The sequence below is a fragment of the Anser cygnoides genome, chromosome Z (genome assembly GCF_040182565.1).
Source record: "Anser cygnoides isolate HZ-2024a breed goose chromosome Z, Taihu_goose_T2T_genome, whole genome shotgun sequence".
NCBI lineage: Eukaryota > Metazoa > Chordata > Aves > Anseriformes > Anatidae > Anser > Anser cygnoides.
The window spans coordinates 64,372,265-64,387,475 of NC_089912.1; the positions used below are offsets into that span (position 1 = coordinate 64,372,265).

Below are 15,211 nucleotides of genomic sequence, written 5' to 3' on the forward strand. Positions count from 1 at the left end.
AGGGCTGTGCTGCATTAGCTGCCAGGGCAGGACTCGAGTCTCAGCACCACTCACCACCACTCAGCATGCACACCTGGGCAACTGCCTGCAAAGAGACACAAGCATCGGGATGAAACCATGGCATCTGTCTCAAGAGGCTTCTTCGCAGCAAAGGGAAAAACTGCTGCCCAACAGCAGCTGGGAGAGAAGAGTGAGAACACGGGAGAGAAACAATCCCACTAAGGCCATTGACCAAGGGGCAGTGCAGAAGGAGGGCAGGAGGTGCTCCTCCTGCATGTCCCTCCCTCCCACAATGGCTGCATTCCGGGGTACACAAAGCACATCCCACAGTTTGTCACAGCCCATTCACGACAGACCGTGTCCCCAAGGACAGGAGGAGGAGATACAGACATCTCAGCCTACCCACAGAGCTGGAGAGGACGGTGGCGATCGTCCCTGCAAAAGCCTAGGCCAAGCTTCTCTGTGAAGATTCACACAGACAGAGCTTTCATACACACAAAAGGGAGGACTCATGACCAGGTGGATGCCGTAGTGGGGCAGGCAGCCCCCTGCAGACCAGACCACTTTATTGGTTGTTTGGATACAACAGCACAGTTGAGAGGGCAGTATGCTTGGGCAAAACTCAGGCAGAGTCCTGGAGCTAGATGGGGATGGGGCTGCAAAGCAAAGAGGGGCTGAGAACCCAGTGGGCTGCTTTGGTCTCAAAAGACAGTTGCAGGCCCCAGGTCAGGACAGAATTGCTGAGCCAAAATACTCGAGGACACAACTTTGTGGGCACAAGCGTTTCATCCCAGGCCTTGGGCTGCTCCTGGTCTGTTACAAAGCGTGCAGGAGCTTAATGAGGGAGGAAATCGGATGGGGAGCAATAACACAGCATGAGCTGTGAGGCCCTACTTCCAGCTGTGGAGGACCAAGAGGCAATGAAAGTGCCATCAGCACTGATCCGGGGACATTCACCCCATCTTCTCGTCTCCCTCACTGCTTTGTCTGGTTCCCGAGGACTCCAGGACGGGCAGGGGCAGCGGCAGGGACAGGGACGGTCGCTCTCCAGCCCAGCCACCTCTACCTGTGGAAAACAACAGCACGCAGGGCAGAGGCTGCTGCGAGCCCTCAGCAGCGCGGGGAGCTCACGCTGCCACAGCCGCCTGCACACGCGAGGGGCTCAGACAGGCCGGAGCACTGGGCACTGCCTGACACCGCCACGGCCCTTTCCTCGGGTCGCTCTCGACCCGCTCCCTGGCACGTGGGGGAGCCATCTCCTACCTGCGTCTTCTTCAGCCAGAAATCTCTCCTTGATCACACAGTAATGGTCCGAGTTTTCATAGGGCTGGAGCTCTGCAGGGGACAGACACAGCCTGAGGGACCCAGGTCTGCAGGAGAAGGAGCAGCGCAGACCCAGGCAGGCAGCGGCACAGGGGGCCACAGAGCTCTCCTGGCAATGACCTGCTCTCCTTACCCCCCGGTCCCACTGCCGTGGCCCTACCTGTGTAATGGTCCTCCTCGGCTTTCCTGGGCAAGGCCTTCCTCCTCCTGGGAAGGCAAAGGGGTGCCCTGAGGCTGGGGAGAGGCTGATGTGGCCCAGGGCCCTGCTGGCCTGGAGACCCAGCCAGGAGCCCACCAGCCAAGCCACGGTAGGACCAGCTGCCGCCCCCATGGCACCCAGAAAAGGGTGAGAGCAGTGCAGAAAGCCCCCTCTGTCACCAGCCACCCCATTAGCCCAGCATGGCCTGAGGCAGAGCAGCGACTCCCAGTTCCCTGCCTACTTACCTAGACAGTGCAAACCACAGGATCCCAGCAGACAGCATGACCATCGCTGACAGCACAGCCACCACAGTGACCGCAGTCCATGGCCAGGGGCCTGGAGGCTGCCCTGAAACTAAGCACACAGCCAGCAGTGGGTGCCACAGCCTGGGGTGGCTGTCCAAACTTTGCCTTGGGGTGTGTGAATGTGTGTATGCGTGTGTCCAGGCTCTGCAGTCCTGGCTACGTGCAGGGACAGGCAGTGAGGCACAGCCGTGTCCTGCCTTCAGGTCTGACAGGCAGGGAGGCTCTGGAGCACAGGGAAGTGTCCCATCTCCAGCAAACACCCACAGGGACCAGAAGCCCATCCAACGCAGCCTGCATAGACTGAGGGCATGCAGTCCCAGGGTCTTAATGCTCTGTGGCTGTGTGCCCCAAGTGATGTGCAGCCCTGCCTAAGGATCCATCTTCTGTAGTGGCAGACAGGGGCCAGCTCTGCTCGTGCAGACCTGAGCAGGGGCTGAAGCAATGCCACAATTCTGGGGCCAAGCCACTATCTTGTATGGCACAGGGTGCACAGACACACACCAGCCTAACAGGCCCTTGATACAGAAACCTTTACCCGAGACATAGGCTTGAAATTCCAGGTGGGATGCATCCCCGGCACCAGCGGCCGTCAGGCCCTGGACTGTCACCGTGTATTTGCTCCCCGGCATCTGACGAGGTGGCGTGTACTGGGTGACAGAGCTGTTCACTGTCACCTGCTGGAATTCAAGGAAGCTGCCGTCCTGCGCGCTCCTGGCCGTGACGTTCAGCTGCAGGAAGGACAGGAGCTGCTGGGGACCAGCACCCGGCTCCCACCCAGTCCCGAGCGGCCGCTGCTGCTGCCCGGGGACAGCAGGGTCCTGCCCTCATCACAAACACCCCACGGCCACCTGGAGCTGCTGGGCCCGGGCAGAGGAGGGCTCACCCCTCTCCCTGCTGCCTGTGCCCAGCCCGAGGCACCCGGCGAGGCGCGGGGCACACGGGCAGCCCCTGCTCCCCTGGTACCTGGTATCCAAGGATCTCCCCTTTGCAGGAGGGCAGCGCCTGCCACCGCAGCGTCCCCGTGCTGGCATCCAGCCACAGCCGCTCCGGCTTCTCGGGCACTGGAAGCACAGCGAGACGGGGTCACACACGGGGACACCCACCAGGGGCTGAAATTTTTGGGAGAAAAGCAAAGGGTACCTTGACATTACAGGCAGGGGACACTTACCTGTTGCCTTTGTCCTCAGGAGCCGTGTGAACAGGATTGTGCTGGGGGGCACTGAGATGGTGACACTGTAGACAGTGAAGGGCTGCAGAGGGGGACAGGTAAATGTTCCTTTATGGCCGTGCAGCATCTCCTGTGCTGTGACCTCCTCAGCCTCACAGGGAGGGGAGGAAGGCCCTGCCAGCCTGCACGTGGCCTGCATGCGCTGGCAGGCATCAGGCAGACTGCAGGTCCAGTTCAGTTTGATGCTGGTGGTGGAAACCTCCAAGGTCCCAGGCACAACCTGGAAGGCCTCTGCGAAGGAAGCATTGAAGAGGGTCACTGCCTTGCCTTCCTTCCCTGTCCTGCAGCAGACCTCCCTCACTGCCATGTCCACAGCTACAAGAGGCCGGGCCCATCCTGCCTTCTCCCACACGACATTCGGGCACTGCCTGCGCTTTCCTCTGGGCCTCTGGCGCTCCGAGCTGTGCTGGCAGAGGGCAAGGCCAAGTGCTTGTGGTCCCTCTAAGTCACCACCACAGGCCTAGCAACTGATCTGGTGACTACTTCCTTTCACTCTGACAGGGACAGACACAAACCCTGCTGCATTAGCAGCTCTTTTCTCCACAGCGAACACCCACGCCATTCCTGGAACACCCCAGCACAGGGCCTTGGTGCCCTACGGCTGTAGGCCGTATCTGGCACCACTTTCCCTGCCTGGGGAGAACAGAGTGGCTGCTTCACTCACTCACCCACACAGGTCATATTCCCCTCTACAGGCTTCCAGTGTCCCATGCTGTTCTTCACAAACCAGCCAATATGAGGCATCAGGAAGCGTTGCCTTGGGTTGAGTTTCATGCAGGCAACCTCAGGACTGGATGACCAGTACCCTTCAGGGCACGTCAACGTCAGCGTCTCATTGAGGTCGTAGGAACCCCGGTCTGGGGCAAAGAGAATCCTGGTGTCCCACTGGGGCTTCTGGCATTTCACTGCACCGACGAGATGGGAAAGCATTATCAGGACATAGGCTGGACCCACAGAGCATAACAGGGGGCAGGGCAGGACATGGGGCAGGGGATCCTGGCCTTGTCCCACTCTGGTGAGGAATGGAGCTCCAGGACACGGTATGGGTGAGCCCCAGACATGCACAGGAGCTGCCTCCCACTGCCTACGGCAGCTCCCCCAACTTCCCCCACCATGTAGGGGCCCCAGAAGAGCTCCTGGTACCTCCCTTACCCATGCACTCCACCTTGGAGCGAATGTGGATCCAGGCACCTCCCGGGTCCTTTCCCAGCCACTCCTCGATGTACACAGGTTTCCCGTGAATGTTGGGCTGGACTTCCCCAGCACATCTGACGTGGGTGAAGGGCGGCTGGAAACCCTCAGGGCAGCTCAGCATCACTTCTTCGTTCCTGTTATACTCTTCCTGGTCTGGTGCCAGACGGAGTCTTGTGTCCCACCAGGGCTTCTGGCATGTGCCTGGCCAAGGCCAAAGAGGGTTTAGTTGGGGTGTGGGTGATGAGGTGGGGCAGGGTACCGCCAGCTATCGGCAACCACCAGCAATCCCTCCAGCCACCAAAGGGAGATGGAAGGCGAGCCGTCCAGCTGCCATGACTCACCCCCTCAGCAAGCCTTGTTGGGAGGGAGGGGGCTCCCCTTGTCACTTGCCCATGAAATCCCTTCTCCACCCTCCTTTCCATGCTCACTCTTTGCCCCCCACCACATCCCACGGCCGGCAGCTTCCCAGGACAATCCCCCCTGCAGCAGGAGACCCCTCCAGCCGCTCTTTGGACCTGACCCCAAGCCCAGCTCAGGCTGCCCTTCACCTCGCCGTGCCATGGCACCAGAGGAGCCGCTGAGCCACGAGGCTCCAGGCGAGGCACCTCCTGTTGCCCCACTTACTGATGCATTTTATGGGGCCCTTAATTGCAAATTCAGGTACCTAAACTGTTTTTCCTTGTCCAGGTGCCTATGCAAGGCAATCACACCCTGCACGATGAAAAGGTGGGCAGTGTTAGTGTTGCCCAGGCATAAGATCCAAGTGTACACTCACAGAAGGATAGATACTATACTGCAATTACTTTGTTCAGGGAAAGTAAGAAAACCCTCTGCCTCCTGCAGAAGCTACAGAATAGCATGATAACCAAGCCCTACATGCATGCCTTGCTGGCTCTGGTGCCACAGCTCACAGATAAAAAAAACAGATATTCATTTTCTGACCTGTCTTCCTAAACCAGCCTGTGATTCCTGCAGACTCCTTATATGCTCCCTGCTATTGCCTGAATTAGGTGGCAGAGAGGGGCCAGCTCTGCTCGTGCAGACCTGAGCAGGGGCTGAAGCAATGCCACAGGGGCATCCTCTGGGGCCAGGACACTATCTTGTATGGCACAGGGTGCACAGACACACACCAGCCTAACAGGCCCTTGATACAGAAACCTTTACCCGAGACATAGGCTTGAAATTCCAGGTGGGATGCATCCCCGGCACCAGCGGCCGTCAGGCCCTGGACTGTCACCGTGTATTTGCTCCCCGGCATCTGACGAGGTGGCGTGTACTGGGTGACAGAGCTGTTCACTGTCACCTGCTGGAATTCAAGGAAGCTGCCGTCCTGCGCGCTCCTGGCCGTGACGTTCAGCTGCAGGAAGGACAGGAGCTGCTGGGGACAAGCACCCGGCTCCCACCCGGCCCTGAGCGGCCGCTGCTGCTGCCCGGGGACAGCAGGGTCCTGCCCTCACCACAAACACCCCACGGCCACCTGGAGCTGCTGGGCCTGGGCAGAGGAGGGCTCACCCCTCTCCCTGCTGCCTGTGCCCAGCCCAAGGCACCCGGCGAGGCACGGGGCCCACGGGCAGCCCCTGCTCCCCTGGTACCTGGTATCCAAGGATCTCCCCTTTGCAGGAGGGCAGCGCCTGCCACCGCAGCGTCCCCGTGCTGGCATCCAGCCACAGCCGTTCCGGCTTCTCGGGCACTGGAAGCACAGCGAGACGGGGTCACACACGGGGACACCCACCAGGGGCTGAAATTTTTGGGAGAAAAGCAAAGAGTACCTTGACATTACAGGCAGGGGACACTTACCTGTTGCCTTTGTCCTCAGGAGCCGTGTGAACAGGATTGTGCTGGGGGGCACTGAGATGGTGACACTGTAGACAGTGAAGGGCTGCAGAGGGGGACAGGTAAATGTTCCATTTTGGCTGTGCAGCATCTCCTTTGCCATGACTTCCTCAGCCTCACAGGAAGAGGAGGAAGGCCCTGCCAGCCTGCACGTTGCCTGCATGCGCTGGCAGGCATCAGGCAGACTGCAGGTCCAGTTCAGTTTGATGCTGGTGGTGGAAACCTCCAAGGTCCCAGGCACAACCTGGAAGGCCTCTGCGAAGGAAGCATTGCAAGAAGGTCACTGCCTTGCCTTCCCTTCCCAGCCCTGTGCAGACCTCCCTCACCCCCACCCTTCTCTCACTGCCATGTCCCCCCACACCTAGTGTCCAAGCCCATCCTGCCTTCTCCCATACAACATTCGAGCACTGCCTACAGTTTCCTCTGGCTCTGGACCACTCCTTGGCACGCTCCAGGTGCTGCTGTGTCTGGAGAAGATTTGGGTTGGAAGGGACAGTTTTAGGCCTTCTAGTCCACCCCGCTGCCACTGGCAGGGACATCTTTCACTAGCTCAAAGCCCCATCCAACCCACCTTCAAACACATCCATTGATGAGGCATCCACAACTTCTCTGGGCTATCTTGCCAGTTTCCAGTGTCTTGCTACCCTCATTGTAGATTTGTGTGTGTGTGTGTGTGTGTCTCTGGACACACACAAGGGGCACTTAAGATGCACAAAGCTAGCACAGGGACTGATGGATCAGCATTTGATCCCAGGGTCCTGTGGAATCCTTTAAGAGGCCGAGGCTATTTCATGCCTTGGGAACCTGCCCCACAGAGGCAGCAAGGCAAAGCACTCAAGGGACATGCATCAGGACGCCTGGAAAGCTTGGGCCATGCATGGAGCTGCCCCCGGAGCCTGCTGGCTGACTGCAGAGTGGCAGAAGAGAAGTATCCCCTTCCCCTCCCACCTCGTCCCCACACTCTCCTGGCACCCAGAAGAGCTCCTGGTGCCTCCCTTACCCACGCACTCCACCTTGGAGCGAATGCGGGTCCAGGCACCTCCCGTGCCCTTTCCCAGCCACCCCTCGATGTACACAGGTTTCCCGTGAATGTTGGGCTGCACTTCCCCTGCACATCTGACGTGGGTGAAGGGTGGCTGGAAAATCTTGGGGCAGCTCAGTGTCACTTCTTCGTTCTTGCTGTATTCCTCCTGGTCTGGTGTCAGACGGAGTCTGGGGTCCCACAAGGGCCTTTGACATGTTTCTGGCAGAGGGAAAAGTGGGTTTAGTTGGTGTGGGAGGTGACGAGGTGCAGCAGAGGCTGAGGAATCACTAGAGATGTCTTTTGGGTCCCAAACAGAGAGGGGAACGTCTTGCAGCTGTCACGATGTAACACCTCAGCCAGGACAAAAGACAGAAGCCTGGCCTTCTGCTGACAAGGCACAACTGACCACAAAGCCTCAAGCTGAACCCATCCAGCTCCTCTGCCTGCCAGCAGACGCTGTCCATGGGGACAAAAGCATCCAGGTCCTCCTTCCCTGCTCTGTCACACAGGCAGGGCAGAGGGACAGCCGTGTCACGGAGCCGCCAGCCCAGGACAGTGGGATCAGGGTGCTGCAGGACTGTGCTTACCCCTGCAGGTGGCCTTCTCATTCCACAAGCTCTGGGTGCCCCTGGGAATGCATCTGATCTGGGGGACCGGTGGCCTATAGTCCCCAGTGCAGCTCAGCTGTATCAGCTTGCCCAAGGCATAGCTGGTCTGGCTAGGGGTAAACTGCAGCCTGGGGTCACAGTCAGAGGGAGCTTTGCATCCTCCTGAATGAGGGAGAGCCCTGAGGATCACAAAGTGATGACAGTGCCCTCGTGTGTGAGCAGGTCCCATCCAGAGGGCTGCTGGTCCTCCTTATTCAGAGCTGAGCACCTCCCAGGATGAGGCCCCTAGGCCCCACTCACATCCTCAGGCCTCACGGCCCACTCAGCGCACCCACCCTTTTCCATATGTTTCACCCAAAACGAGCCTGTCTTGTCCTTCCTCACCCAGTTTCCCTTCCCTTGTAGCGGATTCTCACACCCTGCACCCTGCTCCTTTGTATGTGTTGTCCAGGTGGGAAACTTCATCCCCCTCAGCTGGATCCCAGTGCCCTCACACCAGACTTCACCCTGACAGCCGAAAACCGTGACAGACCTTAAACCTGTGACTCGTCCATCTGCCTCAACCTTGTCCATCACTGCAAGAGCAGCATCACTCCAGCCCCCAGAGATGGTTAACATGATTCACGCCCCATAGGATAACTTGTCAGGCCACTTCTGCTCCCATTTCCCTGCAGAGATAATGACTCACGCCCCAGGCTCCCCAGCCCCTGCTGCAAAGAGCATCTGTCCCTGCCGTGCCACAGGGGGAGCTCAGCAGGTACCCCCAGCCCCGGGGTACAGCGCAGGGCATGGCGTAGTCTCCACACGAGAGCCCAGCAGAGTCCCAAGGGATGCCCCTAGCCCTCCTGCCGTGGAGAAAGAATAGAAAAATACGGCTGAAGGACAATCCCACCAAACGACAGCTCGGCCAGCCACAGGGACTAGAGAGAGAACGAGTGTCCCAGCCGGCACAGGGCTGGGTCTCGCATCTCCCCAGGTCTTTGCTGGGCACCAGCACCCAGGTCCACAGCAATGGGTGATTTTTTGCTCTGATTGCCCCAGGAAAGCCAAGTGCTCAGGCTTCCCCTGCCCACCACGCAGTGAGAACCAGCCACCTCCTGCTCCCAGGCGCGCTGCCCACCCCACGGAGGCACGAACACAGGGGCTGTAGTGTCGAGGCATTCCCAGCACACCGAGGATTGCTGCCCTACATCCCCAAAGCACAGCTTCGCCCCACCACAGCCTGACTGATGCCTGAGTGCCTCAGGACCAGTGCAGATGCTGGATTTAGTCCTCTCCAACACAGCCACCATGGGCCGAGCCAGGGAGAGCCACAAAGACAACTTGCAGGAAGAAGAGCAGCAAAAGCTTCTCTTGAAGAGAGAGGAGCAGCCAGCCCTTACCTGCATCCCTGGCTCCTTGTCGGGCTTGGGCAGCAGGATCTCTCTGTTCCTGTGTCCCCAGCAGAGGGGTAAGGACCAACAGAAACACCAGAGCCAGCCCTGGCAGGGCCATAATGCTGCCCAGCACGGGGCAGGACCACAGCCAGAGCCCCACTGATGGGGAAAGGTGTCTGCGTGACCGAGCGCTGGAGGGAGAGATGCAGACAGAGAAACGAAACAGACACCAAGGGAAATCGTGCCTGGCATGAGGAGCTTCCCCTTTGGGCAGCCAGCACCCGCAGACCCGCTCCTCGCCCGCACGCACTGGTGTCTCAGGGGTACCTCGGTCCATCCGCTCCCATGGCACCTCCAAAGCCTCTCCGGAGCCACTCCGCTGCCCCAGGGCAGCACACGAAGGGTGTGCAGTACTGGGGGAAAGAGGGTCTTCCTGGAGCCAGATGGAGAAGATTGTCCTTGGCTAGTTCAGGCAGGGCCTTTGGGCATGTTAGGAAATTCCCTGAGTGCTCCTAATCTTGGCCCAGAAACCCAAAGCTGGATAACCCAGACTCCCCAGGCCTCCTGTCCCTGAAGACATCACCAAGCTCTTCCCTGAGCCCCCTTCCAGACCACTCGCTGCTGCCAGGCTTCCCCTGATGCTGCAGCTCTCCTGAGCAGCCCCTTCCCAGCCCTGCAGAGCTCTTCACCGCCCCACTGATGTATTTCTTTTCCTTTTCCCTGCCCTGAGATGCAGTCTGCACTGGTCCTCCTTCTCCTTAGAAACTCACCTTTTTTTAATTATTATTTTTTAGTTTTTTCTCTCAGTGCACAACAGGCAGTAGAAAAATGCTGAAGACCTGCTGAAAGCCACAGCACTCAGCCACATGTCTGGCCCCTACACAGTGTAACGTTAGAGCTGCTAAACCGACTGATGATGCCTTATTTCGCTGGGATCCCTACGGGGTTCAAACAGGAGATGGTTTCCAAGGGACTGTTGAGTCACCCAGCAGTTCACAAGTGCATGATTTATGGGAGATGATGAGCTCCAGATCCATGAGACCACCCTCTGGGCCTGTGATGTCTGGGCTGCTAGTCCTCCACATGCACTGCCCTAGCCCTTGCAATGGGAGTAAATCTCACTGAGTCATCTCAATACCTCTCGGATGCTTTCTATTACAGATTTCCTGCTGTAACATTCAGAGGATGTGTATATTTTTGCCAATAGTAGAGCCACCCAGCCACATAACTTCCCTTCCATTGGGGTGAGGCCTCAGGAGTTTTTATTTGACCATCATAAACATGATTTATGGGCCGTTTCCGGAAGGTTCAGTTCAATTATCAATGAACTAACAGCACTCAGACCTTCGGATTGAAAAGAGGAAAAACCCAGACCACCTGCAATTTACAACCAGTTTTACTTCTGACAGGGAAGAGCATTTAGGTCTCAAAATCATCCACGGAACCACAAAGAAAAGAGAAGTAGCTGTGGCTTTTGGAGATCCGGCTTTGTGGAAAGCACTGCTAAGACATCCACCACATTCTCCTACAGTAAACTCTGTTTCCCGTGTCATGCTCATCCTCGTGGCATCCTCTGGACCCGCTCCAACAGCCCCACATCCTTTTTGTGCTGGGGGCTCCAGACCTGAACACGGCACTGCAGGTGGGGTCTCACAAGGGTGGAGTAGAGAAGGACAATCTCCTCCCTCCTCCTGTGGCCTTCGGGGCTGCAGGCACACACTGCTGGCTCGTGTCGAGCTTTTTGTCCACCAGAGCCCCCAAGTCCTTCTCTGCAGGGCTGCTCTCAATGGGTTCTTCTCCCAGTCTGTGCTCGTGTCTGGGATTGCCCTGACCCAGGTGCAGCACCCTGCACTTGGACTTGTTGAACCTCGTTAGGTTCACGTGGGCCCAACTCTCAAGCTAGTCCAGGTCCCTTTGGATGGCATCCCTTCCTTCTGTTGTGTCAACTGCACCACTCGGCTTGGTGTCATCTGCAAGCTTGCTGAGGGTGCACTCAATCCCATTGTCTATGTCACTGATAAAGACATTATAAACAGCATCGGTCCCAAGACAGGCCCCTAAGGTACATCACCAGTCTCCACCTGGACATAGAGCCATTGACCAGCAGGACTTTTCAAATATGAGGGAGAGAGGCTTGGCAAGTCCACCAGCCAGTTCCCTCAGGGCACTGGGCTCCATGCCATCAGGCCCCATAAACTTGTACCTGTTCAGTTCCATCAGGTGGTCTCGAACTTGATCTTCGCTTCCAGCGGGAGGGACTTTGCTCCCCCAGCCCTCACCTACAGATCAGGGACTGGAGAGGTGTGGGAAGCCTGACTGGCAGTGAAGGCTGAGGCAAAGAATTTGCTGAGTACCTCAGCCTTCTCCATGCCTGTTGTTACCAGCTCTCCCTTCTCGTCCATCAGAGGGGCACGCTCTCCTTGGCCTTCCTTTTCTGACCAGTGTACCTACAGAATCCCTTCTTGTTGTTCTTTGCATCCCTTGCCAAGCTCAGTTCCGTCCTGTGCCTTGGCTTTCCTGACATATCCAAATATATCCTTTCCTTGCATATAACAGCATCACAGTGGTGTCTGGATCTGCCTTCCACTGCCTGTGCATTTCCTTTTTACACCTCCGGACTTTGTTGGAAGGCGGGTGGAGGATCCCCACAAGTGCTGGGGTGCAGCGGGATCCCTCCAGGGTGACAGCGTGGTCACCGCGGGCTATCACAGTCTGCAGGAGGCCATCCTTGCCGTCACCCACCCGGCAGCAGCCTGGGCAGGGACTCCCTCTTGTGGCACTGGCTACCCAAGGCTGTCATCTCCGCTCCCGAGGTGGCTTCTGGAGCCACCAGCTCTGCCTGTGGCCTGGCCTTGTCCAGGAGGTGCGTGGCCCCAGCAGGGCACTGCTGGGTGCCAGGCAGAGCTGCGCCCCTGGGGGCTGGCTGCCCATCCCTCCAGCACCCTCTGTCCAGGGGAGGAAGCTGGACCTTCTGCCATCTCTGCACCTTTCTCAGTCCATCTCTGCATGACCCCCCTGCCATGCCCCCCTCTCCAGGAGCACGGACCCAAGCTGAGAAAGATTCTTCCCTGTCACTGCCACCTTGGCACGTGTCCCCCTGCAGTGCCTGCCCGCACCTGCCTGGCCCTGTGTTGCAACCCATGCCACCCCAAAATCCCCCCCACTCCCCTTCCCTTCACACTGCAACCCACTCCCATCTGGCTGTGCACTTGCTGACCACCCTGAAAGATATTTTTAGCCCCAAAATTGGACGTAAGCAGTTTGCAGCTGGGAGCAGGGTGGGGTAAGGCTGGAGGGGTGTGGGATGCTGCGCTCTGCTTTGACGGAGATGTGCTCAGAAATGGGGTTTCCAGCTCTGAGCTCTGAGCAGCTCCACGTCTGGCCCAGCCCTTCCTGCTCCCCTCCCTGGGGCCACCCACAGCTCGTCCCACCCTGGTTCTTGGACAGGCAACACGGATAAGCCCTAGAGGTGGGAAATGTGAGATGGCCTCTCTTGCCACTGGAGCAGAGCAGCTCTCTGTCTCCTCTGCAGATCCTGCCCTCTGCGCCTCCTTCGTTCCTCAAGCCTCTGGGCTGCTGCCCCCAAGTGCTCCACCCATCGCCCCACACATCACAGCTCGCCTTCCTCGGCAGCTGATGGAGTGCATGTGTTTGGTGGAGTCGCGAGTCTCTCCTTCCATACACGGGTCTTAAATAAAGGGCTTGGCATTTCCCCTTTTCAGTTCTCAGCCTGCACAGCTTCCAGAGGAAAGCCAGTCCCGAGGAACCGCCTGTGCCACCCAGGGTAGGTGGGAACAGAGAAGTGCCCAAAATATCCCGAGCCCGGAAGGAGACGGATGAATAGGGGGAGAAAAAGCCAAGCAGCTGTTTCCCCATGAACTGGAGCCAGTGGCCTGGCGGAGGGGGAAGGTGGCACAGCTACTGGTGCAAGCTGGGCTTCTGCGGGGTGCAGAACCCTTCGTCCTGCCTGGCCCTGCACCGATGGAGCCTTGGAGGTGGTGGTCACCTCGCCACCGGCAGCACCCTGAGCTGGCAGAGCCCTGCCTGACCCAGCTGTGTCCTGGCCGTGGGGTTGCCATCATCACGGGGTTGTCTGGGCCCCCCTGTCGCCCCCTTCTTCCATGCAAACAGCCGGGGAGCCTGCTAGCTTCCCCCTGCCTTCAGGACATGTCTTGACGTCTGGCCACGGTGTGAGCTTGTTCCCCACAAAGGAGAAGTGGAGAGAAGGGCACCGTGTCCCGGTAGGTCGGTGCAAGTGGTGAGCATGGCACGGTGCCCAGGGAGCAGCTGCCCTTTGTTGTATAAATACGTGCACAAAGCCACGTGTGCTTCCAGCCCGGGATCCAGCCAAGGGGAAGATCCTGAGCAGATCTACGGCAGGGCCACAGATGACTCTGGGGCAAAAGGAAGATCCCCCTTCACGCAACAGCCTCCCATGGGGAATCCCCGCTTAGCCCGGCTGGTTCCCCCCTGAAATGCCACAAAGCCCAGGGCCGTGAGGTGTGCTGGATGGGACACAGGATCCCTGGTGGGAGACTGGGGAGGCAAGGCTGGTGCTGGACACAGGGGAGGTGTCAAGTCTCTGGAGAAATTAAGAGGAGGGTATCAGTCATCCCCTGGCAGCTCAGCGGGATGTTGCCTGTGATGGTCCTTCGTGAGAGCCCAGGCTCCGGGGCACCCCCACAGGGAACGTCCCCACAAACAGGGACTCGCCGTGCGTCGCAGCGTGACTTACAGCCCATGTCAGGACTGGCGGTGACACACGGCTCACCCACAGCCTGCGGCACCAGCTCCCTCCTGGCTGCCGTCACCCCAGGAGACCAGTTCGCCCAGTGCTGGCGCAACCAGCCACCGCACAACCAGGGCTCAGAGGGGTGGGGTGACCGGCCACCCGTCACACGGCTGGACGGAAAGTAGGACACCGTAATCAAAGTGATTAATGGGTTGGGGTGGCGTGGGAACAGCTCAGCTCAGCTCCGCGCTGTGCCGGGGCCACCGGTTCAAGGTGGCACCGTCCCCACCTGCCCCAGCTCCTCGCCGCTGGCCTGGGAGCACCCTCATGTCTGCCGAGCAGCGGGAGCCTCCTGATTTTGGAGCCCCCGGTGGATACTGCATGCAGACAGCCCTGCTCCCTCCCCCTGTGGCAGGGATGTCCCCCCCCCCTGTGGTGGAGATGTATCTCCAGCCTGACGGATTGCTTCCTTCCATTTTATTTTATTTCATTTTTTTCTCAGATCTGATGGGTGATGAAACCGGGGCACGGCTGAGGAGGCTGGCTTGTTACTGCCAGGTCTCCAGGCTGGTGCGTTTGTCCTGCAGGGCCGCTGGCAGGCTCTGTGCTGAGCTACGCACGCTCTCCCCGGCCTTTCCCTGCTCCCCGCAGCGACGCCAAGCCCAGCAGATCAAAGGGCGGCGACGAACCGCGGGCCAAGCCCCACGGAGCCTCCCAGCCCTGCTCCCTGCCCTGCTCCCCTGCAGCTGGCAGCGCAGGTCAGCCGGGGCCAGGGCCGGGCAGCTCTGATGTGGTCCCACGCCGCCCAGCATCGCCAGCCTCTCGGCGTCTCTGCTCCTGGCTCATGTCTGAAGAACCACAAGCACTTCGGGGATGCTGCGCTGGGGTTATTGCTAATAGCCTGGCAAGGGGCAGGAGAGGGCCAGGGTCAAGAGGGGAAGGAGCAGCTCTGTTGCACGCTGGGCAGCCTTGGAGGATGGGAGCGTGGCACATACGGGGAGATAAGCCTTTCAGGAGGGGGAGATGCTGGAGGTGGTAGTGTGGCCCTACCTGGCTGGCACAAGGTGACCAGCTCCTGGCGACCAGTGAAGCTTCTCTGCCATGCTGGATCACTGCAAGGACGCGGTTGTGCTTACGTGGCTGCATGTCACCTCACCGAGGTCACGGAGCTGCCTGTCCTTTCTTTTCAGAGGATTGGGCTGGATTGTTTTATTTTTTTTTCCCCAGCATTCCCGGTGTTTGCGAACACACAGCCCTCAGGGCTCCCACTGTGTACCCACCCAGCCAGACTCAGAGTTGCTCAGCCCCCTGCCACCCTGTTGTGCATCCTGCCAGGGCCCAGGGGGGGTGGGGTTCATGTGAGCAACCCGAAATCACTGCCCCCAGATA

At 58.9% G+C, this 15,211-nt stretch overlaps 1 protein-coding gene across 1 annotated transcript; it reads right to left on the reverse strand.

The window, feature by feature from the left end:
* Positions 1-524: 524 nt before the first annotated feature.
* On the reverse strand, positions 525-7,570 carry LOC106036318 (uncharacterized). Its single transcript, XM_066988882.1, has 14 exons — positions 7,513-7,570; positions 7,083-7,277; positions 6,047-6,337; positions 5,842-5,939; positions 5,414-5,606; positions 4,208-4,450; positions 3,724-3,960; positions 2,996-3,286; positions 2,791-2,888; positions 2,363-2,555; positions 1,768-1,876; positions 1,484-1,530; positions 1,264-1,335; positions 525-1,066 (listed from the first exon to the last, which is right to left on the reverse strand). Exons 1-14 carry the CDS (start codon positions 7,568-7,570, stop codon positions 954-956), a joined length of 2,238 nt encoding a protein of 745 aa, XP_066844983.1. The 3' UTR covers positions 525-953.
* Positions 7,571-15,211: the final 7,641 nt, after the last annotated feature.